At 50.2% G+C, this 25,361-nt stretch overlaps 2 protein-coding genes and 1 non-coding gene across 6 annotated transcripts; all 3 read right to left on the bottom strand.

Annotated features, from left to right (window-relative positions):
• Positions 1-945: 945 nt before the first annotated feature.
• On the bottom strand, positions 946-15,369 carry FXYD4 (FXYD domain containing ion transport regulator 4). Of its 4 annotated transcripts, none has more exons than XM_009214310.4 (8): positions 15,097-15,369; positions 4,565-4,610; positions 3,579-3,710; positions 2,907-2,939; positions 2,770-2,796; positions 1,837-1,911; positions 1,694-1,733; positions 946-1,280 (listed from the first exon to the last, which is right to left on the bottom strand). In XM_009214310.4, the coding sequence occupies exons 3-8, from the start codon at positions 3,613-3,615 to the stop codon at positions 1,148-1,150; spliced, it is 345 nt and encodes a 114-aa protein (XP_009212574.1). In that variant the 5' UTR covers positions 3,616-3,710; positions 4,565-4,610; positions 15,097-15,369; the 3' UTR covers positions 946-1,147. The 4 variants fall into 4 exon arrangements, with proteins under 4 accessions (XP_009212574.1, XP_017818248.1, XP_021798905.2 ...); XM_017962759.3 differs by lacking the exon at positions 15,097-15,369 and adding an exon at positions 5,660-5,799; XM_021943214.2 differs by lacking the exon at positions 15,097-15,369 and adding an exon at positions 1,358-1,395 and having other exon boundaries at positions 1,094-1,280; positions 4,565-4,840.
• LOC101025655 (60S ribosomal protein L7a-like) lies at positions 8,096-8,983 on the bottom strand. Its single transcript, XM_031652365.1, has one exon. The coding sequence runs from the start codon at positions 8,939-8,941 to the stop codon at positions 8,177-8,179; it is 765 nt and encodes a 254-aa protein (XP_031508225.1). The 5' UTR covers positions 8,942-8,983; the 3' UTR covers positions 8,096-8,176.
• On the bottom strand, positions 10,784-10,887 carry LOC116269556. The gene has a single exon (XR_004177182.1). It is a non-coding gene; the product is annotated as a U6 spliceosomal RNA (small nuclear RNA).
• Positions 15,370-25,361: the final 9,992 nt, after the last annotated feature.

Genomic DNA, 25,361 nt, shown 5'->3' with positions numbered 1-25,361 from the left:
GACTGGCCATACCACCTGGGGCTGCCAGTACAGGGCAGCTTCCCCAAAGCACTGGGGCTTGCCAGGTGTTCTGTGACCCACCCAAGATTCCCTGATAGTGGTTGGACTCAGCCAGGTATCCTGAGTCCCACTCAGCCCCACCTTGGAGCCTTGCTCTCAGCCCCTGCATGTCCTGTTTCAAAGGCTCTGGCAGACATGTGGACCTCATTTTTATACCTCTGGGGCCCTGCACAAGTCTCTGACCCCAGCCCACAAGTCAGGAGACCCTAAGTCTAGGATACATCATACTTCTCAAGGATGTGGCCCACCCTGAGAAGTGGAGGGAGGATGCATCATTGGAGACAGCTGCCCATCCCAGGCCCTGGCCTCAGATTGGGAGATGCCACCTGGCAGGGACTCTGTTGTGCTCTGGCCTTTGCTGGGGGCAGAGGCTAGAAGTGGGCTCAGTTCCTTCTCCTGGGCTGTCAAGGGGCAGGACTGCAGGACGGGCACCAGGCAGGAGCGGCACTTCACACCCCTGCCTGGGGGGCTACAGGGACATTGCCAGGGAGGTCTTCCTGGAGGGGAGTTCGGGCATGCCAAAGAACTCAGATTTGCACACATGGTGTTTGACTCCCGCATGCACTATGCAGGGCTTCTCAAGACATAGTTCTTCATGGAGTTTCACAGGATATTTCCTGGGAGGAGGGGGACCCACAGGGTGAGCTGAGGGTTTTACTGGAATGGGTCGAAGGAATTGCTACATTTTCTACCATAGAGAGCACTCACTGGGTGAGATGAGGTTTCAATGGGGGGGCGAGCCCTGGGGGTCACTCTAGGTTAAAGGAAGTCATGAGTACCTGAGGCATCAGGACTTCTAGGACCCCCGCGCAAGTGGTGGAAATGGAAAGGTCTTCTGTTATAACACTGTGGTGTCTCACGGTACGTGGGTCTCTGTGGGGCTTGCTGGAGTGGGAGCCATAGGAGACAGTTGGGCGGCAGGGACTCAGGGATCGGGAAGCTCGTTGGGAGTGGGCCTCCAGGGAAAGTCAGCAATCCGAGGGATTACTCGCCCCCAGACCCAAAGACGATGGATCACAAGACTACAGAGGAAGGGGTGGTGGGGCAAGTTTAATTCAGAAAAAAAGCCTCCTGATTGGAAAGGGGCCTAACAGCCTGCCCTTGGAAAGAAGTCCTTCTTTGAGGATAAGGCCTCCCAGGGGAGGAGGCGCTGGGGGCCAGTGTTAGGCTTCAGGCCATCCCTGGAGGCCGGTCCTATGCTCAGCAGGTAGTGGTAGAGCCTGCGGAGAGTGGCAGGCAGGCCATCAGACACAATCCTTACACAGGCACCCCCTCAGCCCACGGAAGCCCGTCTCACCTGGAGTGATGAGTGGGATAGTTTTCTCAAGTACGGGACTAGAGAAAGGACCGCATCAGAGTAGTATCAGGTTAGCCTGGAGGACCTTCTACCCTACATCCCAGACTCTTGCCGCCTGGCCCCAAGAGTGCACCTCCTTGCTCTCCTTCCATGGTCACTTCACACAATACCGAGGTCAGAGCTTTCCCTGACTGGGGCCCTTCAGGGTTGACTATCTGAATAACAAAGCTGGCTGCAAGTCCAGTGAATGGCCAGGACCCTGTCCACTCTCCAGGTCAGGACTGTCCTCCCATAGTTCTGCCCTGAAGGAGGGGCGCACCACAGGGTTGGGCTCACCTGTGCTGCTTCTGGCTGCTCTTGCATTTGCATTTGCTACCTGGGAGGGAGAGAGGGGTCAGTGCCAGGGTCAGTGCTGGAATCAGAGCACTCTCTCTTCCTGCCCCACCCTGTCCGCCAGCCCCACCTGCCCTGCCACTCACTCAGAACTGCCACGATCCCAGCAATGGCCAGGAGCCCTCCGCAGATCAGTCCGCTCAGCTGCAGGTTTTTCCAGTCTGGGGCAGGTACAGAGAGTGTGCTTGCACCAGCCTGGGGCCTCACTCATTCATTCAAAAGACATTCGTGGGCCCCTGCTTGTGCCAGCCGCTGCCATATGCATAAAGACAAGCCAGCAACACAGACATCATTCTGTGTCTGGTGGGGAAACACTAAGAAGAAAAAAGGTGAGGCCAGGCATGGTGGCTCACACCTGTAATTCTAGCACTTTGGGAGGTTGAGGCGGGCAGATGACCTGAGGTCAGAAGTTCGAGACCAGCCTGACCAATATGGTGAAACCCCATCTCCACTAAAAATACAAAAATTAGCTGGGCATGGCAGTGGGCACCTGTAGTCCCACCTACTCGGGAGGCTGAGACAGGAGAATTGCTTGAACCCAGGAGGCGGAGGTTGCAGTGAGCAGAGATCATGCCACTGCACTCCAGCCTGGGCGACAGAGTCAGAATCTGTCTCAAGAAAAAAAAAAAAAAAAGAAGAAGTGGACGTGCGCAAAGAAGGGGCTTTGAAGGATGATCAAGGAAAGTTATCCTGGGGCTGAGGCCCAGGGGAGAGGAAGAGAGGAGAACTGCCTGAGGGCTGGGGACTAGGGAAGGGGAGAGTGAGGGTGAGTGAAGGCAGGAGGGTAGAGGTGATGTATCGGGGGGCCTAACCGCCCAGACACCAGCCCTTCACCAGGAGCGTTCCTAAGCATCCTGTGGCCACCCTCCCCTTGCTGGAGCAACGCTTTCACAGAGACCAGGTTTAATCCTCCATCTCACTTTGTGTACACTAGGTCCACACCACCCCTCACCAACTTGTCTGGCAAAGAGGTCCAGGATAAGCAAGGGGAGGGTGGGGGTGGGAATATCAGCTCTTACCATAGTAGAAGGGATCATCTTCATTGGCTAGAAAAAGTGGGGGGAAAAGACTTCAGAACCAGAACCAGGAGACAGGATGTGGGTATCAGAGGGGAGATGTGGGCAGAGTGGGCAGGCTGTTTGGGGGCCTCACTCACCAAATGGGTCATTGGCTTCCAAGGCAGTCAGGCCTGTGTGGGAGGAGCAGAGAAAATGGGTGGGAATTCATGACACTGGTGTCCAAGTAAGTCAGGCAGCAGGACCCCAGCCCAGAGGTTGTGGGGTGACCCTGGAGCCACCAGTTCCCTTCCTCACGCCCTCCCCAGCCCCACACAGCCTCAGGGTTTGGCCCCGCCCAAGCCCTGCCTTCCCAGGCTTCCTGATTCTCCTGTGTACCTGCTAACAGGGATGGTTTGTTATGTCTCTGCCCCCTGAAGAAACAGGGAGTGCTTGTCTTTTTTTTTGAGTTAGAACCTCTGTCACCCAGGCTGGAGTGCAATGGTGCAATCCTAGCTCACTGCAGCCTCGACCTCCCAGGCTCAAGTGATCCTCCCACCTTGGCCTCCCAAAGCGCTAGGATTACAGGCCTGAGCCACTGTGCCATCCTGCTTTTGTCTTCAAGCCACAGGTGGTTAATGTTTTCCATGGTTCAATTCCTCTGGAGCTATTAGGACCTTTTTGCAATATTCTCATCCTACCTGTACTGTCATTTCCTTCATGTTTTTCTCTAAATTGTCAGTTTAAATAACTTTGGGAGATGTTGTCTGACTTTTGCTGCCTTTGTGGGTGGGGTGATTGCAAGAGGGTCCCAAGAGACTGGGAGGACTCACCTGCCAGTAGGAGAAGGGCCAGGGTCACTCTCTCCATGTCACAGTTCGAGTGGCAGGACTGCAGGGGATAGGCACTGGGGCTGGGGTCTGCAGCCCACGGATCTGCTCCAGGCTCACAGCTCGCTTGGTCAGCTACAGGGGGTGGGGGCAGGCACAGCCCTGTGGTGAGAGTAGGTGTACAAACCCCAAGGATACACTTGCTTGTGGGGTGATCTTGGGAAAGTGACTACTTTCTGCCTTCCCACCTAGAGATAGTGACGGCCTGGGGGAGTAAGCACGAGCTAAGAGCTCAGAACTGTGCCTGCACAGAGTAAGTGCTGCAGAAGGCGTTGTTAAAATCCATGTGACAAACCCACCCCCTACTCCTCCCTATGAGGAAGGCACTATTATTGTCTCAATTTCAGAGGAGAAAAAAAAAGAAATGGAGCTTAGAGAGGTGTAATCAGATGCCCAGGGTCAGGTGGCTGCTATTCTAAGTCAGGGTCTGGACTTCCTAACCCCACACAAAGGGCATTGTTATCAGGCCCCAGGCTATTGCTCCCAAAGGTCTGGGCCTGGGGTGGCCAGAGTCCAGTGCCCTGAGTCTGAATTCCCAGACAGCCTTCACAAAAGCAAGGGTGCAGAGGAGGAAGGAAGCGCTGAATCCTGGGATGAGGTGACTACAGCAGCCAGGACCTCCCCTGCCAGCCCTGGCAGGGGACCCTGCTCCAGCAGCCCCAGATTCTGCTCTCAGAGTATAGACCTCCTGTGGTATGACATTTCTCCCTCAGGTTGGAAGTAGCCAGGACCCCATTTACTTGTCCTCGGGGAGGCTGAGTCTTTGAGCGCAGGGCCCCTCCCAGCCCTCTGCATATTGTTAGCCTAGTGTGGTCAAGTCTTCAATACTGAAGCCATTGTTTTCATCTGCTGTACCCAGCTCTGGCCTCCTGATGAGATCACAGATCCAGGGCCAGCTGTCTGGGCTGGGTCGATTCTCAGCAACTTACCAACGGTGTGACTCTGCAGGTTCCTCACTGCTCCTTCACCAGTGTCCTGTAAAAGGAGGATCATCAGAATAGTAGCAACTTCATAAGGTTATAGCAATGGAATTACATGAACTACTATTTGCAAAGCCTAAGAACCATGCCTAGCACACAGTAAGCACTAAAAACCTGTTACAATAAATACATCCATAGGTTGGGCGCAGTGACTCACACCTATAATCCCAGCACTTTGGGGCTGAGGCCGGTGGATCACCTGAGGTCAGGAGTTCAAGATCAGCCTGGCCAACATGGCAAAACCCTGTCTATACTAAAAATACAAAAATTAGCCAGGTGTGGTGACAGGCGCCTGTATTCCCAGCTTCTTGGGAAGCTGAGGCCGAAGAATCACTTGAACCTGGAAGGTGGAGGTTGCAGTGAGCTGAGATAGTGCCAGTGCACTCCAGCCCAGGCAACAGAGTGAGACTCCATCTAAAAATAAATAAATAAATAGATACATCCATAAATAAACTGCTCCTTCTGCAGCGGGAGGGAGGCACTGGAGGGAGAGACTCTTAGGCACTGCTTCTGAACATGAGTTATTGGGCTAGGAGCAGTCTCCAAAGCTGACTTCCCCGAGCCTTCACTGGTCTCTCTCTACCTTCACCAACAAGAGTTCCTGGAATATGAGGGTCTCAACTCTAGGCCACATTTTTTATTTTTTTATTTTTATTATTATTATTTTTTTGAGACAGGGTCTTGCTCTGTTACCCAGGAAGGCAGCAGTGGCATGATCTCGGCTCACTGCAGCCTTGAACTCTCTTGGCTCAGGTGATCTCCTCACCTGAGTATCTCAAGCAGTTGGGACCACAGGTGCACCCCACCAGTTCATATATTCTTTAACCAAGGGCTGGCTTCTGTTTCCTCCAGCCCCCAACCCACCATCCATATGACAGTAGGTGCAAAGCAAGAGGCCTTCAAGCGTCTACTGCAGCCATATCTGCCCTAAGACACCTCAACAGGCTTGTCATTACTCAGAATTCTTGGGCACCCACCCCCTTCACCCAGCAGCCCCGAAGTGGACGCCTGGTCACCTGCGAGGTCACCTGAGTGAGGACTCACCTGAGCTGGCAGCGCAGAGAATGGATTTGAGGAGGTTGCTGGGCTGTGGAGGCCCAGGCAGGTGGGTCAGCTCTTTAAACCCTGCAGCCACGCCCAGGGCTCCATGACGCAGGCTGGAGGGAAATGGTCAGGCTTCCTGAGACTCAGCCTGACGGGCCTGCCACACCCAGGGCTGTTGGGGAGGGGTGGGCTGGGCCGAAGACCCTCTTTTGGCTTCTCCTTTTTTTTTTTTTTTTTTTTTGAGACAGAGTCTCACTCTGTCTACCAGGCTGGAGTGCAGTGGTGTGATCTCAGCTCACTGCAACCTCTGCCTCCCGGGTTCAAGCAATTCTCCTGCCTCAGGCTCCGAGTAGCTGGGACTACAGGTGCACGCCACCACGTCTGGCTAATTTTTTTTGTATTTTAGTAGAGATGGGGTTTCACCGTGTTGCCCAGGCTGGTCTCGAACTCCCAAGCTCAGGCAGTCTGCCCACCTCGGCCTCCCAAAGTGCTAGGATTACAGGCGTAAGCCACCACGCCCAGGCTTTCTTTTGGCTTCTTTAGCTCACCCAGATCCTAAAAGAGGGACCTGGAGGGTGCTGGGCAGGGTGTTTCTGGGCTCTTGTGCCAGCTGTGGGGGTTCTGGGACCTCTGTGTGGGGGTGTCCTGGGGACCGCGGAGGATACCAGGAGCCAGGCACTGACCTGCAGGCTCCCTGTGCTCAGTGGTGCCACTGCTGTCACTTGGGCTGGATGTCTACTGAAGGGAGGCTGGTGGCTGGTGGGCACCCCTGGGGGTGGCTCACCCTCTGACAGGGCCCTGACACCCACTTAGCCTCCCCCATAGGAGAGGGATGGGTCCAGGAGGAGGATAGCCGCCCCCAAATAAGGAGTGGTACCTCCCTCTGCAGACCTCAGGCCTGCCTTGTTGCTGGGGGCCAAACACACCCCACACAGGCATGTGGAGGACCCAGGCCTCCCTAGTCTGCTGTTACCCCTCCCTAATTCTTTTCCAAATGAGGGACACTTGTCCCTGTCCAGAAGGTAAGGGGGGATGGCTGACAAGGGATGGGGGTCTCTGGGCTGGGAGGGCTAGGGAGGGCAGTGACGGTTTAGATGGTTTATTTATTAATTTATGAGCCGGAGTCTCGCTCTGTCGCCCAAGCTGGAGTGCAGTGGCTCAATCTTGGCACACCACAATCTCCACCTCCCAGATTCAAGCAATTCTGTCTCGGTCTCCCGAGTAGCTGGGATTATGGGCACACACCACTGTGCCCAGCTAATTTTTGTATTTTTAGTACAGACAGGACTTTGCTATGTTGAGCAGGCTGGTCTCGAACTCCTGACCTCAGGTGATCCACCCGCCTGGGCCTCCCAAAGTGCTGGGATTATAGGCGTGAGCCACTGTGTCTGGCCCAAACATACTTTTAAGTAGAAAAAAAGTATAGGGCATTCTGAATAGGATGCTGTCACTTGTGTAAAAATATAAAATATTGGCTGGGAATGGGGGCTCAGGCCTGTAATCCCAGCACTTTGGGAGGCTGAGGTGGGCTTGTGTCTCTGTGTGTACACTGCATGGGGCTTAGCACAGAGGAGGGGTCCAGGTGTTTCCTCGGCCAGCTGTTTACTTGAGCTCATTGCACTTAGCCCTCACAGAAGTCCTTGGAGGTATATACTCTCATTAGCCTGTCAATCTACAATAGTCAAACAGGTCAGATTTTAGTTTTAAAGGAGTTTATTTAAGTGTAAAGGTTAAGGATGGTCTGCTCAGGAAGTATAAATTGTAGAGAATGGAAGTCATGGCTGGGGGCAGTGGCTCACACCTGTGATCCCAGCACTTTGGGAGGCCAAGGCAGGCAGAACATGAGGTCAGGAGTTCAAGACCAGCCTGGCCAACATGGTGAAACCCCATCTCTACTAAAAATACAAAAATTAGCCAGGCGTGGTGGTGCACTCCTGTAGTCCCAGCTACTTGGGAAACTGAGGCAGGAGAATCACTTGAACCTGGGAGGTGGAGGTTGTAGTGAGCTGAGATGGTGCCACTGCACTCCAGCCTCGGTGACAGAGCGAGACTCCATCTCAAAAAAGAAAAAAAAAAAAAAAGAATGGAAGTCAGAGTTTTAAAGTCTTGGCGAGGTGTGGGGGTTCAATCCTGACACTCTGGGAGGCCAAGGCGGGCAGATCGCTTGAGCCCAGGAGTTTGAGACCAGCTTGGGCAACACAGCGAGAACCCATCTCTACAAAAAAAACAGAACAAACAGTCTGGCGTTGTGGCACACACCTATACCCCAGCGGAGGTGAGAGGACCGCCTGAGCATGGAGGTCAAGTCTGCAGTGAGCCCAGGAAGCACCACCGCACTCCAACCTGGGCGACAGAGGGAAACCCTGTCTCACAATAAATAAGTAAAGTGTAAAAGTTTGGGATCATTTATTTTATTTTTATTTTTTTTATTTTTTTGAAGGAAAATTTGTATTTTAATTATTTTTATGTACAGAAAACTCAACAGTGTACATTTAACCCAGCTTAGTGGCAAGTTCTTTAGCCTTTGCCTTTTCGAGCTTGGCAATACGAGCCACAGACTTGGGACCCAGGACATTGACGGCGGATCTCATCGTATCTGTCGTTGTAATTGGTCCTGATAGCTTCCACCAGCTTAGCCAAAGCGCCTTTGTCTTCCGAGTTCACCTGTGTGAAGGCGACAGTGGTGCAGGTCTTCCTGTGGACTAGATGGCCCAGTCTGGCCTTCCCCTTGATAATGCAGTAAGGGACCCCCATTTTACGACACAGGGCAGGCAAGAAGACAACCAGCTCGATGGGATCCACGTCATGTGCAATCACCACCAGCTGAGCCTTCTTGTTCTCCACCAAGGTGGTGACGGTGTTAACTCCTGCTCGAAGGACAGGTGGTCTCTTAGTGGGGACATCCCCTTTGCCAGCAGCTTTCTTCTCGGCCCGGGCCAACAGCCTCTGCTTCTTCTCTTGTTTTGTCTCTGGTCTGTACTTGTGGGCCAGCTTAAGCAGCTGAGTAGCTGTTTGGCGGTCCAGGGCCTGGGTGAACTGGTTAATAGCAGGAGGCACTTCCAGCCGCTTATAGAGGATGGCTCTCTGCCGCTGCAACCTGATATAGCGAGGCCATTTCACAAAGCGGGTGAGGTCTCTTTTGGGCTGGATGTCCTGTCCAATGCCAAAATTCTTAGGTCTTTTCTCAAACAGGGGATTCACCACTTTCTTGGCCTCCTGCTTTTTCACGACAGCAGGGGCCGGAGCCACCTTCTTTCCCTTGGCCTTCTTTCCTTTCGGCATCTTGGGCGGCGGGAGGAGAGAGAAACTATTTTTATTTTTTTGAGACAGAGTCTCATTCTGTTACCCAAGCTAGAGTGCAGTGGCATGATCTCTGCTCACTATAACCTCCGCCTTTTGGGTTCAAGTGATTCTTGTGCCTCCACCTCCTGAGTAGCTGAGATTACAGGCCCGGGCCTCCACACTCAGCTAATTTTTTTGTATTTTTAGTAGAGACAGGGTTTCACTATGTTGGCCAGGCTGGTCTCAAACTCCTAACCTCAAGTGAGCCACCTGCCTCAGACTCCGAAAGTGCTGGGATTACAGGCATGAGCCACTGTGCCCGGCCTAGGATCATTTATATAGACACAGTTTAGGAAAGTTTAATAGGACTTTAACTGGTTTTTTTTTTTTTTTTTTTTTTTTTTGTCTTTTTTGAGACAGGGTCTCCCTCTGTCACCCAGGCTGAAGCACAGTGACACAGTCATGGCTCTCTGTAGCCTTGACCTTCTGGGCACAAGCAATTCTCTTGCCTCACCATCCTGAGCAGCTGGGACTACAGGTGCACACCACCACACCAGGATAATTTTTGTTTTTTTTTTTTTTGGGTAGAGACAGAGTTTTGCCATGTTGCCCAGGCTGGTCTCAAACTTCTGGGCTCTAGTGATTCACTCGCCTTGGCTGCCTAAAGTGTTGGCATTACAGGCATGAGCCACCCACTGCACCTGGCTGAATTTTAACTTTTTAAAATGTAAGGTTTAATGTATTGTTATAATGATCTGGGCCAAGTGTGGTGGCTCATGTTTGTAATCCCAGCACTTTAGGGGGCTGAGGCAGGTGGATCACCTGAGATCGGGAGTTCGAGACCAGCCTGACCAACATGGAGAAACCCTGTCTCTACTAAAAATACAAAATTAGCCGGGTGTGGTGGTGCATGCTTGTAATCCCAGCTACTTGGGAGGCTGAAGCAGGAGAATCGCTTGAACCTAGGAGGCAGAGGTTGCAGTGAGCCAAGATTGTGCCATTGCACTCCAGCCTGGGCAACAAGAGCGAAACTCCATCTCAAAAAGAAAAAAAAAGTTCTGATCAGTTGAGGTAGTCTTTCTTTAGGAGGAAGGTCTATTTAATACTTTATTTTAAATTTAAATATTTGTATATAAAATGAAGGCTGGGTCAGGCCAGGAGTGGTGGCTCACACCTGTAATCCCAGCACATTGGGAGGCCGAGGTGGGAGGATCACGAGGTCAGGAGTTTGAGACCAGCCTGGCCAACAGAGTGAAACCCCGTCTCTACTAAAATTACAAAAAATTAGCTGGGTGTGGTGGCGGGCGCCTGTAATCTCAGCTACTCGGGAGGCTGAGGCAGGAGAATCGCTTGAAGCCGGTGGGTGGAGGTTGCAGTGAGCTGAGATCACGCCATTGCACTCCAGTCCAGGGAACAGTGCGAGACACTGTCTCAAAAAACAAACAAACAAAAAAAGTGAAGGCTAGATCTCACTGTGTTGTCCAGGCTGATCTTGAACTCTTCGTCTCAAGTGATCCTCTTGCCTTGGCCTCCCAAAGTGCTGGAATTATAGTGGTGAGCCACTCCCCTCAGCCAATTTATTCTTTTTTTTTAAATTAAAAAGTATGGAATCAGCCTGGACAACATGGTGAAACCCTATCTCTACCAAAAATAGAAAAAATTAGCTAGGTGTGGTGGTGCACACCTGTGGTCCCAGCTACTTGGGAGGCTGAGGCAGGAGGATCGCTTGAGCCTGGGAGGCAGAGGCTGCAGTCAGCTGAGATTTCGCCACTGCACTCCAGCCTGAGTGACAGAGTGAAACCCTGTGTGTGTGTGTATATATATATATATATATATACACACACACACAAGGGATGCTTTGAAAATTTGCATGTCATCCTTGTGCAGGGGCCATGCTAATTTCTGAATTATTCCAATTTTAGTATATGTGCTGGAGAAACAAGCACTGTTTAACATTTTACACTGAAAATGTAATTGTCATAAGGTCTCTGTCTGAGTTAGGTACAGGATAATAAAGGAAGCAATTAATTATTATTATTATTATTGAGATGGAGTTTCACTCTTGTTACCCAGGCTGGTGTGGAGAGGCGCGATATCAGCTCACTGCAACCTCCGCCTCCTGGGTTCAAGTGATTCTCCTGCCTCAGGCTCCCAAGTAGCTGGGATTACAGGCATGCACCACCATGCCTGGGTAATTTTGTATTTTTAGTAGATACGGGATTTCACCATGTTGGTCAGGCTGGTCTCGAACTCCTGACTTCACGTGATCCACCTGCCTCAGCCTCCCAAGGTGCTGGGATCATAGGCATGAGCCACTGCACCTGGCTAATTATTTTTTTTGTAGAAACAGGACCTCACTATGTTGCCCATGCTGCTCTCAAACTTCTGGGCACAAGTGATCCTCCTGCCTCAGACTCCCAAAATGCTGAGATTACAGGTGTGAGCCACTGCACCCAGCCAAAACAGTCAATTTATAACAAAGATTAGTGATTGGAAGGGGGATGTATGGTCTCTTGTCTTTTTTGTCATTTATTAAAGAAGCACACTGAGAAAGAAAGTTAAGTTGTAATTTAAGAAATAGACTGGTGAGGCCAGGCGCAGTGGATCACGCCTGTAATCCCAGCACTTTGGGAGGCCGAGGAGGGCGGATCACAAGGTCAGGAGATCAAGACCATCCTGGCTAACACGATGAAACCCCGTCTCTACTAAAAATACAAAAAATTAGCCGGGAGTGGTGACAGGTACCTGTAGTCCCAGCTACTCGGGAGGCTGAGGTAGGAGAACAGCGTGAACCCAGGAGGCGGAGCTTGCAGTGAGCTCAGATCATGCCACTGCACTCCAGCCTGGGCGATAGAGCTAGACTCCGTCTCAAAAAAACAACAAAAAAGAAGTAGACTTGTGAAATGTTATGTGATTCAGATCACAGTCACATCTCTCTTAAAGCTTAAAGTACTTTAGGTGTTGTAAGCTTTATTTTCACAATCCCCACTTTAAGGGTGAGAAAACTGAGGTAGAGACAGGTTGAATGACTTGCCCCATGTCACATGTAGGGTGGATGGGAGGTCAGGACCCCAGCCTGGTGGCTGGGTGGCGACACCCTCACTGCCTAGGGCAGTCACTTTGAGATGGAGTCTCGCTCTGTTGCCCAGGCTAGAGTGCAGTGGCATGATCTCAACTCACTGAAACCTCCGCCTCCCAGGTTCAAGCGATTCTCCTGCCTCAGCCTTCAGAGTAGCTGGGACTACAGGCGCATGCCACTATGCCAGGTTAACTTTTGTAATTTTAGTAGAGACTGGGTTTCACCATATTGGTCAGGCTGGTCTCAAACTCCTGACCTCAGGTGATTCACCCGAAAGTGCTGGGATTACAGGCGTGAGCCACTGCACCCAGCCTCACTGTGCTTTTTATGTTGTAGACTCTCTGGGTGTCATGGTCTCCTGGAGGGCAGATCTTGGCCAGCTTGACCCTGTGTTTCCTGGCCTCTGCCTCCCACTCTCTCTCTGCTGGTCTCTGGGCGTGTGTCCCCCAGCCATTCTCCATGCAGGAAGTAGAATGTAGTGGCTCTGCAGTAACTGAGCAGAGTTTAAACTTGGGGCCCATCTCCCAAGCCAGGTGACATTGGAGAAGATTTCTACCTTTTTGGGTGTCTGTTTCTTCATTTATTAAAGGAGACTAGTGAGAGCATTGTTTTGAGGACTCAACGTCCTGAGCTAGCTCCCTTACTATAGTGGTTTCTCTGAGTGTGGTGTCACTGCAGCAGGGTATATCTTCTCCCACTTTCTGTCTGGGTCTCCTAGGTCTTTTTTTTTTTTTTTTTTTTAGATGGAGTCTCGCTTTGTCACCCAGGCTGGAATGCAACAGCGTGATCTTAGCTCACTGCAACCTCCTCCTCTCGGGTTCAAGCAATTCTCCTGCCTCAGCCTCCCGAGTAGCTGGGACTACAGGCACCCACCACCACACCTGGCTAATTTTTGTATTTTTAGTAGAGACGAGGTTTCACCATATTGGCAAGGCTGGTCTCAAACTCCTGACCCTGTGATCACCCTCCTTGGCCTCCCAAAGTGCTGGGATTACAGGCGCGAGCCGTTGCACCCGGGCTTTTGGTTTTTTTTTTTTTTTTTTTTTTGGAGATATAGTCTTGCTGTCACCTAGGCTGGTGTGTGTAGTGGTGCTGTCATGGCTCACTGTAACCTTGACCTGCCAGGCTCAAGTGATTGTCTCACCTCAGCCTCCCAAGTAGCTGGGACTACAGGCATGCGCCAACATACCCAACCAATATTTTAAATTTTTGTAGAATCAGGGCCTCTCTATGTTACCCAGGCTGGTCTTGAACTCCTGGTCTTAAGTGATCCTCCCAGCTCAAGCCTCCCAAAGTGCTAGGATGACAGGCGTGAGCCACTGGGTGCGGCTTTCCTGGGCCTTTTAAAATCTCAGCTTGTGTGTGTGTGTGTGTGCACGCGCATGCTGCTCTCACACGCGAACATGTAGAGCACTCCTCAAAATAGACCATCTCAGCCTTCTACTGATGCCTGTAATGTTCAGTCCATCTTGGAAAACAGAAATCTCAGGTTATGTTCCCACTGTGTACCGGGTAAGATACTTGCCACTTCCCTTTTATTTTACATCTGGGTACATTCTAGTCTTTATTACCTTTCCTCAGGGAAATTAATACCGTCATGGACACATCTATGTTCTTCATAGAGCAACAGGGAAAAGCTTATTCTGGGAGTAGGGGAGGCCAGGTGGCAGGGAGGGGTCCCAGTTGCGAATGCTGATTTTCAGGTGCCACTCTGGGCCACAGACTTCCCTTCCTCCGCACCAGGTCTTGCTCTGTCGCCCAGGCTGGAGTGCAGCGGCCGGATCTCGGCTCACTGCAAGCTCCGCCTCCCGGGTTCACACCATTCTCCTGACTCAGCCTCCCGAGTAGCTGGGACTACAGGCGCCCGCCACCTCGCCCGGCTAGTTTTTTGTATTTTTTTTTTAGTAGAGACGGGGTTTCACCGTGTTAGCCAGGATGGTCTCGACCTTGTGACCTCGTGATCCAGCCGTCTGGGCCTCCCAAAGTGCTGGGATTACAGGCTTGAGCCACCCCGCCCGGCCAATATTCAAAACTTTTAAAGCTTTCTACACCATTCGGTGATCATTTATTTTTAAGTACTGGGTTTAATACCTAAGAAGATATGTTCATCAACCTAGGGACTGACTTTGCATCACTTCCAGTGTAAAAGGTGTTGCTACAGATTGAGTGTGTGGCCAGAAATTGGGGGCCTCTCAGAGGGCACAGACACAGTGCTAAGGCATGGTACACACCATGGATGAGGTGATGTACCGTTGCGCTTGCAGAAAGCACGCTCAAAGAGCTGGATTCCCAATCTCTGGATCTGTCCAAGCCTCAACCTCTCCCTGCCTTGGATGGGATCAATACCACCTGGCTGAGGTGAAGTTTTCTTTCCACCTGTTAAAGGTTGTAATACCTCATAGCAATAGGAATAGGAATGGTGGATCCCTGAAGAGGGCAGAAGTTGTTGCGGGGGGGGGGGGGGGGGGGAGGGGGCGGGCAAAAACGCTAGGGCCTTCTGGAGAAGTGCATCTGAGGTTCCTCTTGGAGACCTTCCAAAGCAAAGTTGGCTTTTGGGACTTACAGGACCCCTTTCCTATGAACGCCTTCTTTCTTGAGGCTTAGTCCCCTGCCTCTCGGCGCCATCTCGGCTCACTGCAACCTCCGCCTCCCAGGTTCAAGCGATTCTCCTGCCGCCTCAGCCTCCCGAGTAGCTGGGGCTACAGGGGTGCGCCACCATGCCTCACTAATTTTTGTATTTATAGTAGAGACGAGGTTTCACCATGTTGGCCAGGATGGTTCTCGATCTCTTGACCTCATGATCCACCCGCCTCGTCCTCCCAAAGTGCTGGGATTACAGGCGCAAGCCACCGCGCCCGGCTTAGACTGTCTGTTTTGAGGCAGAGGAGGAAATCCGAGGTCCCTTGCCCCGAGGCCTCTCCCAGCTGTCTCCAGGAGGACTACTGGACTCCCGCCTGGACCCCCGCCCCGTGAGTGCCCCTGCTCTTCCCGTCTCTCGGCAGATTCCTCGGGCCCACGGAGGTGAAGCCCACTCCCTTGGAGGGCCCTGGGGAGGGAGGCGACCAACTCCGCTCACCTCCTGCCTGTGTTAGGCAGGCAAGCAGCGTCAGGCGCGGCTGCTGTCCCAGGGCTCAGCTTTAGGCTGACTCCCGCGTGTAGGGCAGAGATGGGACGGGGCCCTTAGCGCAGGGGGCTCTGAGCCCTACGGGCAAGGCGGCACGGAAATGGGGCGGAGATCTCCTCCGCAGCGACTACCCTCGGGACTCTAGAAGTTAGCCCCACTTAGGCCGCCAGAAACTACTCCATGGCCTCTAGGAGGCCCTCCCGAAAGGGGCCGCGAGAGAGCCAAACGAAAGAGGACTGCACTGGCCGCCAGCCAGTCAGCACCAAGAAATGTCGTTGAGGCGGGCCCGCGGGAGAAACCGCCAGTGAGGAGAGGGCCCAGGAGGTGTGGGCGGGGCTTTCCTCCACGGAAGTGGTCCCGACCCTCTTCGCGTGGATTGGCTGCGCCGGCTCACTTTCAAGCCCCTGCTCTACCGCGCTTGCGCAGCCGTTTCCAGTGTAGCGCGCGTCTAGTGTTACTTCTTTGCTTGAGTCTCAGTCCATTTGTTTGCCCATTTCGTGCTGCGCCATGTCGCGATGGTGGCGGTCTTCAGTAACGGGGACCTTGGAGGCTGGGAGGGATAACTGGACGTGAAGGGCCAGCACTGGGGGCGAGCTCGGGGTGGGCAGGGCTGAGGGATGGGTGCGAGAAGTGAGGCCTGCAACCCCGCAGGCCCGTAGGGGGCCCGGGACCCCAGGGAGAGTTTCCTGTTGGGGTGAGACAGTTGTTAGGTTTGCATTTCAGAACGTTCTAGTAGGGGCTGTGTAGCAGGGTGAGAGTGAAGACCTGTGCAAGAGGAGAAGCCGAAAGGGTTCAAGATGGTAGGCAAAATCATTTGTCGTCAAATCTTTGCTCGTTCTGCGCCTGGTAGAACGCGAGTGCTTTCCTCCTGCACAGGTCACCTCTTAGCCCCCTGGAGCAGCTCCTACTCATGCTTCTCCTATACCAGACTTCTCAGGTCTTGGGCACCTCCCTTTCATTTCCTGCAGGCACTTCACAGCCAACAACCGTTAAAATAAACTTTTCCGTTCCCCCACCATCTCTGACCTTTCAGAATTTCCCATCTCAGGTCGGTCTCTTTCCCAGGTGGTCGCACAGGCCACCACTAAGCACAGTCATATGGAGATATCTGCTGAAATGTGTGCCAGCTCCTCAGGATATGACCCCCTCAAGGACATGGACAGTGGTCCAAAGTCACAGCGCTCAGCATACAGTCTGACTCCACCAAAGGGAAGTTAGGCAACTCCTTTCCCTGTCCGCCCCCCAAGTCAGAGCCCGTCCTTCTAGTTTCTCCATATTTCGCGTATTCAATCTTTTCTCTCCATCCTAATTCTCATCCTCTCCCAAGGACCACTGTGAGCCATTTCCACTCTGTCCAATTCAACAATTGCCTCACCTGGGAAGCCACCTTTCCTGTTCACCTGCCTCCCCTCCGGGAGGCCCACCTTTCCCAAATCCTACATCACAGGTATGGGTGTATCTGTCTTGACCACTCACCTCCCTTTTCTCCCAGGGCTGTGATTTCAGGTCACTCGGCTTCCTGTTCCCAGAGACCTTGGCACATGGATGGAATTCACTGTGGGAACTGGATGGATGTGTGAATTAACTATTGAGTAAAATGATTGATAAATCACTGAGTAGGAAGGGCGCCATGGCTCACGCCTGTAATCCCAGCACTGGGAGTCCCAGGCAGGTGGATCCCTTGAACCCAGGACTTCGAGACCAGCCTGGGCAAAATGGCGCGACCCCGTCTCAATAAAAATAAATAAATTGGCCAGGCGCGGTGGCTCACGCCTGTAATCCTAGCACTTTGGGAGGCTGAGGCAGGTGGATCATGAGGTCAAGAGACGGAGACCATCCTGGCCAACATGGTGAAACCCCGTCTCTACTAAAAATATAAAAATTAGCTGGGCGTGGTGGCCTGCACCTGTAATCCCAGCTCCTCAGGAGGCTGAGGCAGGAGAATTGCTTGAACCTCGGGGGAGGAGGTTGCAGTTAGCTGAGATCGCGCCACTGCACTCCAGTCTGGCAACAAAGCGAGATTCTGTCTAAAAAATAAGTAAATAAATAAATAAATAAAATAATTGAGTACTATTTGGGTGGATGGATACACGTTTGGATGGATAATTAGGTCTTAACCCCCTCAGCAGCCTCTGAGATTTGGCTGCTCGCTCCTGGAAACTCGCCTCTCCGACCTCTCTCCTCAGCTGGAGACCACCGGGGCCACTGCCTGCCTCCTGTCTCCACATGCATGTCTCATAGTTTGCTGAAACTTGACATTTCCTGAAATAAATACTTGGTTTCCTCTTTAAACCACTCCGCCTACTCTCTGTGCTCCATCCAAGTGGTAAAGTTGAAGGCCTGAGCATCATCCTAGACTTCATTTGCCTCCAAATCCCCATAACCGATGACACGATTCTTGTCCATTTTGCCTCCTAAACAGCTCTGTGACTCATCCCTTTCTGCCCTCCTCTGAGGGCATAAAGTGCAGTACAAGCTTTGGCATTCAAGGCCCCGCTTGAATCCCTTCTTGGGCAGTCTCCATCAGCCCTCTCCTGCCGAACCCTAGAATCTTTTAGATTCCTCATGACCTTTCAAAAGTCTAAGCTCCTGCTACTTCGTTTCTGGGCCACTCTCCTATTCCCATATTTATAAAATAAAGTAGTCTTTGAATGTTTGCTCTGGTTTCTGAAAAACTACATATCCATTGCACAGTTTTATGTTGCTAAAGTTTCTCATCATAAAAATAAATAATTGCAAAAGATATAATTTCTGGTATGTTTTAATATTGATATTTTAAAGTAAAATGGCTACATGATTCTTAATATATCTAGTGGAATCTGAACACCATACATACTATTTTTTTTTTGAGATGGAGTTTCACTCTTGTTGCACCATATTATTTTTATTCCAAATCTCCATTTGAAGATTTACTTAACTCTTGTTTAATATTAGTTACTCCATACCGCCCCCTCCTTTTTTTTTTTTGGCCTGAGTTGAGTCTATTTCCTTCCTCTGTTATCCACTGAACTTAACCTAAGTAATGTATTTTTATTCTTGGAAGTCTTTTTTTTTTTTTGAGACGGAGTCTTGCTCTGTCGCCCAGGCTGGAGTACAGTGGCGCAATCTCGGCTGACTGCAACCTCCACCTCCCTGGCTCAAGCAATTCCCCTGCCCTGCCTCAGTCTCCCAAATAGCCGGAATTATAGGCGAACATCACCACATCCGGCTAATTTTTTTGTACTTTTAGTAGAGATGGGGTTTCACCATGTTGGCCAGACTGGTCTCAAACTCCTGACTTCAGCCAATCTGCCCATCTCAGACTCCCAAAGTGCTGGAATTACAGGCATGAGCCACCATGTCGGGCATTCTTGGAAGTCTTTTACTGGCCACCTGTTGAAACACTTGTCTTCCTTTCTGTGTCTCCTTGGCACATCACCTGATGCCTGCAGTCATTAAGAAACTGTTCCCGCCGGGCGCGGTAGCTCAAACCTGTAATCCCAGCACTTTGGGAGGCCGAGACGGGCGGATCACAAGGTCAGGAGATCGAGACCATCCTGGCTAACATGGTGAAACCCCATCTCTACTAAAAAATACAAAAAAAAACTAGCCGGGCGAGGTGGCAGGCGCCTGTAGTCCCTGCTACTCAGGAGGCTGAGGCAGGAGAATGGCATAAACCCGGGAGGCGGAGCTTGCAGCGAGCTGAGATCCGGCCACAGCACTCCAGCCTGGGCAACAGAGCGAGACTCCGTCTAAAAAAAAAAAAAAAAGAACCTGTTCCCTGGCACGTTGTTTTCCACATAGAGGTTGAGCATCCCTAATCCAAAAATCCAAAATTTGTCCGGGTGTGGTGGCTCACACCTGTAATCCCAGCACTTTGGGAGGTCAAGATGGGTGGATTTCTTCAGCTCAGGAGTTTGAGACCAGCCTGGGCAACCTGGTGAAACCCCATCTCTACAAAAAATATAAAAATTAGCCAGGTGTGGTGGTGCACACCTGTGGTCCCAGCTAGTCGAAAGACTGAGGTGAGAGGATCCCTTGAGCCCAGCAGATTGGGCTTCAGTGAGCTGTAATTGTGCTACTGCATTCCAGCCTGGGTAACAGAGTGAGACCCTGTCTCAAAAAAAAAAAAAAGACCTCTGAAATCCAAAAATGCTCCAGAATCTAAAACTTTTTGAGCACTAACGTGATGCCACAGGTAGAAAATTCCACACCTGGCCTCCTGTGACAGCCCATATTAAACAGTCAAAACTTTGTTTCATACAGAAAATTATTTGAAATATGTAAGATCTGCCAGGTGTGATGGCTCACTCTTATAATCCCAGAACTTTGGGAGGCCGAGGCAGGCAGATCACGAGGTCAGGAGATGGATAGCATCCTGGCTAACACGGTGAAACCCCATCTCCACTAAAAATACAAAAACAAAATTAGCCGGGCACGGTGGTGGGCGCTTGTAGTCCCCGCTACTCGGGAGGTTGAGGGGGGAGATTGGCGGGAACCCGGGAGGTGGAGCTTGCAGTAAGCCAAGATTGCGCCACTGTACTCCAGCCTGGGCGACAGAGCGAGTCTCCATCTCAAAAAAGAAAAAAAAAAGAAATATATAAAATCATCTTCAGGCTATGTGTATAAGGTGTATATGAAACATAAATTATTTAGACGTGGGTCCCATTCCCAAGATATCTCATTATGCTTATGCAAATGTTCCGAAATTCAAAAAATTCCACAATCAGAAATATCTCTGGTCCCAAGCATTTTTTTTTTTTTTTTTTGAGACAGAGTCTTGCTCTGTTGCCCAGGCTGGAGTACAGTGGCGTGATCTCAGTTCACTGCACCCTCTGCCTCCTAGGTTCAAGTGATTCTTCTGCCTCAGCCTCCCTTAGCTTGGGATTACAGGAGTCCGCCACCACACCTAGCTAATTTTTGTATTTTTAGTAGAGATGGGGTTTCACTGTGTTGGCCAGGCTGCTGGTCTTGAACTCCTGACCTCAAGTGATAGGCCCGCCTTAGCCTCCCAAAGTGCTGGGATTATAGACATGAGCCACTGCGGTGGGCCCCTTTTCTTTTTCTTTTTTCTTTCTTCTTCTTCTTCTTTTTTTTTATTTGAGATGCTCAAATAAAATGCTCAGTTGCCCACGCTGGAGTGCAATGGCGCTATCTCGGCTCACCGCAATCTCCGCCTCCCAGGTTCAAGCAATTCTCCTGCCTCAGCCTCCCGAGTAGCTGGGATTACAGGCATGTGCCACCACACCTGGCTAATTGTGTATTTTAAGTAGAGGTGGGGTTTCTCCATGTTGATCAGGCTGGTCTCGAACTCCTGACCTCAGGTGGATTGCCTGCCTCAGCCTCCCAAAGTGCTGGAATTATAGGAATGAGCCACCGCGCCCGGCCCCATTTTCTTTTTTAAATACAGAATCTTGCTCTGTCACCCAGGCTGGAGTACAGTGGTGCAATCTCAGCTCACTGCAACTTCTGCCTTCGGAGCTCATCCTCCCACCTTAGTCTCCTGAATAGCTGGGACTACAGACAGGTATGCACCACCATGCCCAGCTAATTTTTTTTTTTTTTTTTTTGAGAAGGAGTCTCGCTCTGTCGCCCAGGCTGGAGTGCAGTGGCGCAATCTCGGCTCACTGCAACCTCCGCTTCCCAGGTTCACACCATTCTCCTGCCTCAGCCTCCCGAGTAGCTGGGAACACAGGCGTCTGCCACCCGGCCAGGCTAATTTTGTTTTTGTATTTTTAGTACAGACGGGGTTTCACCGTGTTAGCCAGGATGGTCTCCATCTCCTGATCTTGTGATCCGCCCGCCTTGGCCTCCCAAAGTGCTGGGATTACAGGCATGACCCACCATGTCCAGCCAGCTAATTTATTTTTTTTGAGATGAAGTTTTGCTCAGTTGCCCAGGCTGGAGTGCAATGGTGTGATCTCGGCTCACTGCAACCTCTGCCTCCTGGGTTCAGTCAGTTCTCCCACCTCAGCCTCCCGAGTAGCTGGGATTACAGGTGCCTGCCATCATGCCAGGCTAATTTTTTGTATTTTTAGTAAAGAGGGGGAGTTTCACCATGTTGGCCAGGCTGGTCTTCAACTTCTGACCTCAGGTGATCCACTTTGGTCCTCGGCCTCCCAAATTGCTGGGATTATAGGCGTGAGCCACTGCACCCAGCCTAATTTTTGCATTTTTAGTAGAGATGGGGTTTCACCATGTTGAAACTGCCTTTGCAAAATTATGACTGAGACAGTGAAAGAGATCTAACTTAACCAACTCCTTCCTGCTTCTGACCGCCAAGCTGCCTTTGTTCATTCCTGGGTATGGGCTGAACTTACTTTGGGAAAAACTTAGTTTGTAGTTTGTTTGTTTATTTATCTATTTATTGAGATGAAGTCTTGTTCTCTTTTGCCCAGGCTGGAGTTCAGTGGCAGGACCTAGGTGCAAACTCGGCTCACCACAACCTCTGCCTCCTGGGCTCAAGAGATTCTCCTGCCTTAGCCTCTGGAGTAGATGGGATTACAGGCACCTGCCACCACACCCAGCTAATTTTTTTGTTTTTTTGTTTTTTTTTTTTTGAGACGGAGTCTCGCTCTGTCACCCAGGCTGCAGTGCAGTGGTGCGATCTCCACTCACTGCAAGCTCCGCCTCCCGGGTTCACGCCATTCTCCTGCCTCAGCCTCCCAAGTAGCTGGGACTACAGGCGCCCGCCACCGCACCCGGCTAATTTTTATATTTTCAGTAGAGCGGGGTTTCACCGTGTTAGCCAGGGTGGTCTCGATCTCCTGACCTCGTGATCAGCCCGTCTCGGCCTCCCAAAGTGCTGGGATTACAGGCGTGAGTCACAGAGCCCGGCCATTTTTTTGTATTTTTAGTAGAGACGGGGTTTCACCGTGTTGGTCAGACTGGTCTCAAACTCACGACCTTGGGAAATCCACCTGCCTCCTAAAGTGCTGGGAGGTGAGCCACCTCGCCAGGCCTGTTTATAGTTTATAGTTTAAACAAAGATAGTAATACAACCCTTTCTCAAAGCAGACCTCCTTCTTGCCTGGGGACTAGGCTAACAGTAGCCACAGAATTAGAAATTATGGTTTAGGAGTCATGCAGCTGGAGGCTACAAGATTCTGACCCTCCCTAAACTGCTCCTAAGATCAGTGCTTGGGATATTTTACAGACCTGCACTTGTGGATCAGCTGGCACCACCCAGATCAATAAACTGGCTTGTTTGACATTGTGTTCCACACCCAGGAACTGACTCAGTGCTAGAAGACAGCTTCCACTCCCTGTGATTTCATCTCTGACCAATCAGCACTCCTGGCTCACTGGCTCCCCCTCTACCCACCCAAGTTATCCTTAAAAACTCTGATCCCCGAATGCTCAGGAAGACTGATTTGAGTAATGATAAAACTGCAGCCTCCCACACAGCTGGCTTTGCGTGAATTACTCTTTCTCTATTGCAGTTCCCTGTTTTGATGAATTGGCTCTGTCTGGGCAGCAGGCAAGGTGAACCCCTTGGGCAGTTACAGTGTTGGCCCGGATTACTTGAGGCCAACACGGTGTGCATGACCATGCCTGGTTAATTTTGATATTTTTAGTGGAGACTGGGCCACCTGCCTCAGCCTCCCAAAGTGCTGGGATTACAGGTATCATCCGCTGTGCCTGGCTCCTTTTTTCTTTTTTTTTTTTTGAGACGGAGTTTTGCTCTTGTTGCTTAGACTGGAGTGCAGTGGTGTGATTTCGGCTCATTGCAACCTCTGCCTCCTGGGTTCAAGCTATTCTCCTGCCTCAGCCTCCCGAGTAGTGGGGATGACAGGCATGTGCCACCACACCTGGCTAATTTTGTATTTTTAGTAGAGACGGGATTTCTCCATATTGGTCAGGCTGGTCTTGAACTCCTGACCTCAGGTGATCCACCTGCCTTAGCCTCCCAAAATGCTGGGATTACAGGAGTGAGTCACTGTGCCCGGCCCATTTAAAAAATCTTAACTGGCTTTGTGATTCTCGAATAAGGCAATACTTCCTTTCATAAAATGGAATAAATGTTCCAGGGAACTGAGCAGAGGAGGTTGGTTTTATAGACCAAAAGGGCTAAAGAAAGCAGAAACAAAAAAGAAAAAGTGAATTGGTCATTTTAAGGCTGCTTTCCTCCTAAGGCGAGAATAAGGAGACAGAATAATAGAAAAAAGAACTGATTGGCTAACCTCGGGTCCCCTTTTGTTGTAAGGATTAAAGGCAGAGAGAACTTCATTATCATGCCACTGAAGCTGGCCTGTTTGGGAAGTTGGACTGTTATATCTCTCCTGTTGGAAGGCCAGAGATGACTCTGTTTTGAAGTAATTGTATTAGAATGAAAATGCTTTGAAAGTTATGTTAGATAAAAATTATAGGAGACCCTGGTTTTTGTTGTTTTTGTTTTTGTTTTGAGATGGAGTTTCAAGTTTTGCTTTTGTTGCCCAGGCTGGAGTGCAACCTCTGCCTCCCGGGTTCAAGCGATTCTCCTGCCTCAGCCTCCTGAGTAGCTGGGATTACAGGCATGTGCCACCACGCCCAGCTAATTCTTTTTGTATTTTTAATAGAGACAGGGTTTCTCTATGTTGATCAGGCTGATCTCAAACTCCTGACCTCAGGTGATCCACCCAGGAGACCCTTGTTTAGGACTAAGCTGATCCTAGGCAGGAGCTTAGTCCAAAACAAGGGTCTCCTATAATTTTTATTTATAGAATTACTTGGTATTTGTGGATTGACTCAATACACACATCTCACTGCAGTTCAAGGGGCTGCAAAGGGACTGCGCAGAGCTCCTGCATCCAATGGATGACATCACAGTGGGCTTCAAGTGGGAGGAAGAAATAGATGTGTTATCTTCCGAGTGTTGATTGACAGTGTAGTGAAGATTCATAAAGCAGGCTGTGAGGCAGAGTGCTGGGGCAGGGAGTCAGCTTTCTCAATGGTCAGAGTCCGTCAGTGAGAGAAACAGGTTTTCTTTTTTTTTTTTTTTTCTTAGTGATACTTGATCACTGTTTCTGAAGAAACAGGTTTTAAATATTTGTAAGCCAGAGTCATAAATTTCTCTTTGCCATTTCCTCCAGTTAAACTGAGCCAATGAAGTAAAATACTTACCCAGATTTTAGATTAAGGCATAATTTATGAAAAGGGTTTCTTATCTTGAACCAGTGGTTCATTCCAATAAATGTCTCTCCATTGAACTCCTTTATCTAAATCTTTATAAAAATAAGTTAGTTATAATGAGATTAAGCATCTGATAAGGGGAATCATTTATTTACTTGGTAGGAGTAGAATAAAATAATGTTTTTACTGGAACTGAATGTTAAAGTTGAAATAATTCCACAACACTACGATTTGGAAAAGTCTTAGTTCTGGGTTTGTTGGCATGGAATGTGACCATGAATGTCAGTAGTTTGTAGAGTCTTGTCTGTTAAATAAATTAAAGAAATTATTGAATTTGTGGCCACCTAAAACCTCGATTCAAATGCGACCAGAGCTCTACTCCTCTTTGTTGTCTCCACAGCAGTAGCTAATATAAAATACCAACCATTTGTTATTCGGCCTCCCCAGTAAAAAAAGGGAGCTGGTAGTGTGCTCGCCTCTGATCAGACTACAAAAGAGAAGGACAAGTGCTTCAGAGCAATGTTTACCAAACCAGAAAGAACTATTGAAGAAGTCAAAATTTAGTAAACAATGGGGAAAAAATCCAATCATGTTTTTAAAAATAGAGCAGCAGGGGTTTTTTTTTTTTTATAATGTAACATTAAAATGTCTTGTGGTTTGATGTATAAATTCTTGAGAGCTATTATTTGCCTCTAAGTTCTTAATAAACTGGTAAAATATTAATATATTAACTTCTGATGATCAACATTGGGATTTTCCACACTGAGGGTCCGAATTTATAGCCTGTACCGCAGAGGAACTGGAGAACCCATTTTGATCCGAGGGATGGGTAGAGTTTGCTATTTTCCACCTTTTCACTGACACAGGTGATTAGGACCCCTCCAGGTTCCTGGGTTTGGGCAGACCGGGAGTTCATGGGACTCATTTCCAGTCCTAAATTCGCACACCTGCCTTGGAAAACAATCAACATTGCCTCTGAAAGCTGAAGTTGTGCACACGTGGTGCTCAGCAGGGATGCCCCAGGTGTGTCCCTCAGAGGACCCGACACACTTGCCCCTGGAGGAGGAGGGCAGATCTGAAAGTAGGAGCTGAAGTTGGCACCATAGGGAGAGTTATCTCTAAGAAAA

Source organism: Papio anubis, chromosome 11 (assembly GCF_008728515.1).
Source record: "Papio anubis isolate 15944 chromosome 11, Panubis1.0, whole genome shotgun sequence".
Taxonomy (NCBI): domain Eukaryota; kingdom Metazoa; phylum Chordata; class Mammalia; order Primates; family Cercopithecidae; genus Papio; species Papio anubis.
Note: the sequence above shows the minus strand (reverse complement) of the source record. Positions and strands in the feature narration are given on the sequence as shown.

Coding starts and splice junctions, on each gene's coding strand:
- LOC101025655 (XM_031652365.1), bottom strand. CDS start 8,941: ATGCCGAAAGGAAAGAAGGCCAAGGGAAAGAAGGTGGCTCCGGCCCCT.
- FXYD4 (XM_021943213.2), bottom strand. CDS start 4,628: ATGATCCTCCTTTTACAGGACACTGGTGAAGGAGCAGTGAGGAACCTG. Junction 1,734..1,836: donor TGGGATCGTGGCAGTTCTGA/GTGAGTGGCAGG, acceptor TCTCCCTCCCAG/GTAGCAAATGCAAATGCAAG. Junction 1,281..1,693: donor AGCAGCCAGAAGCAGCACAG/GTGAGCCCAACC, acceptor CACTCTCCGCAG/GCTCTACCACTACCTGCTGA.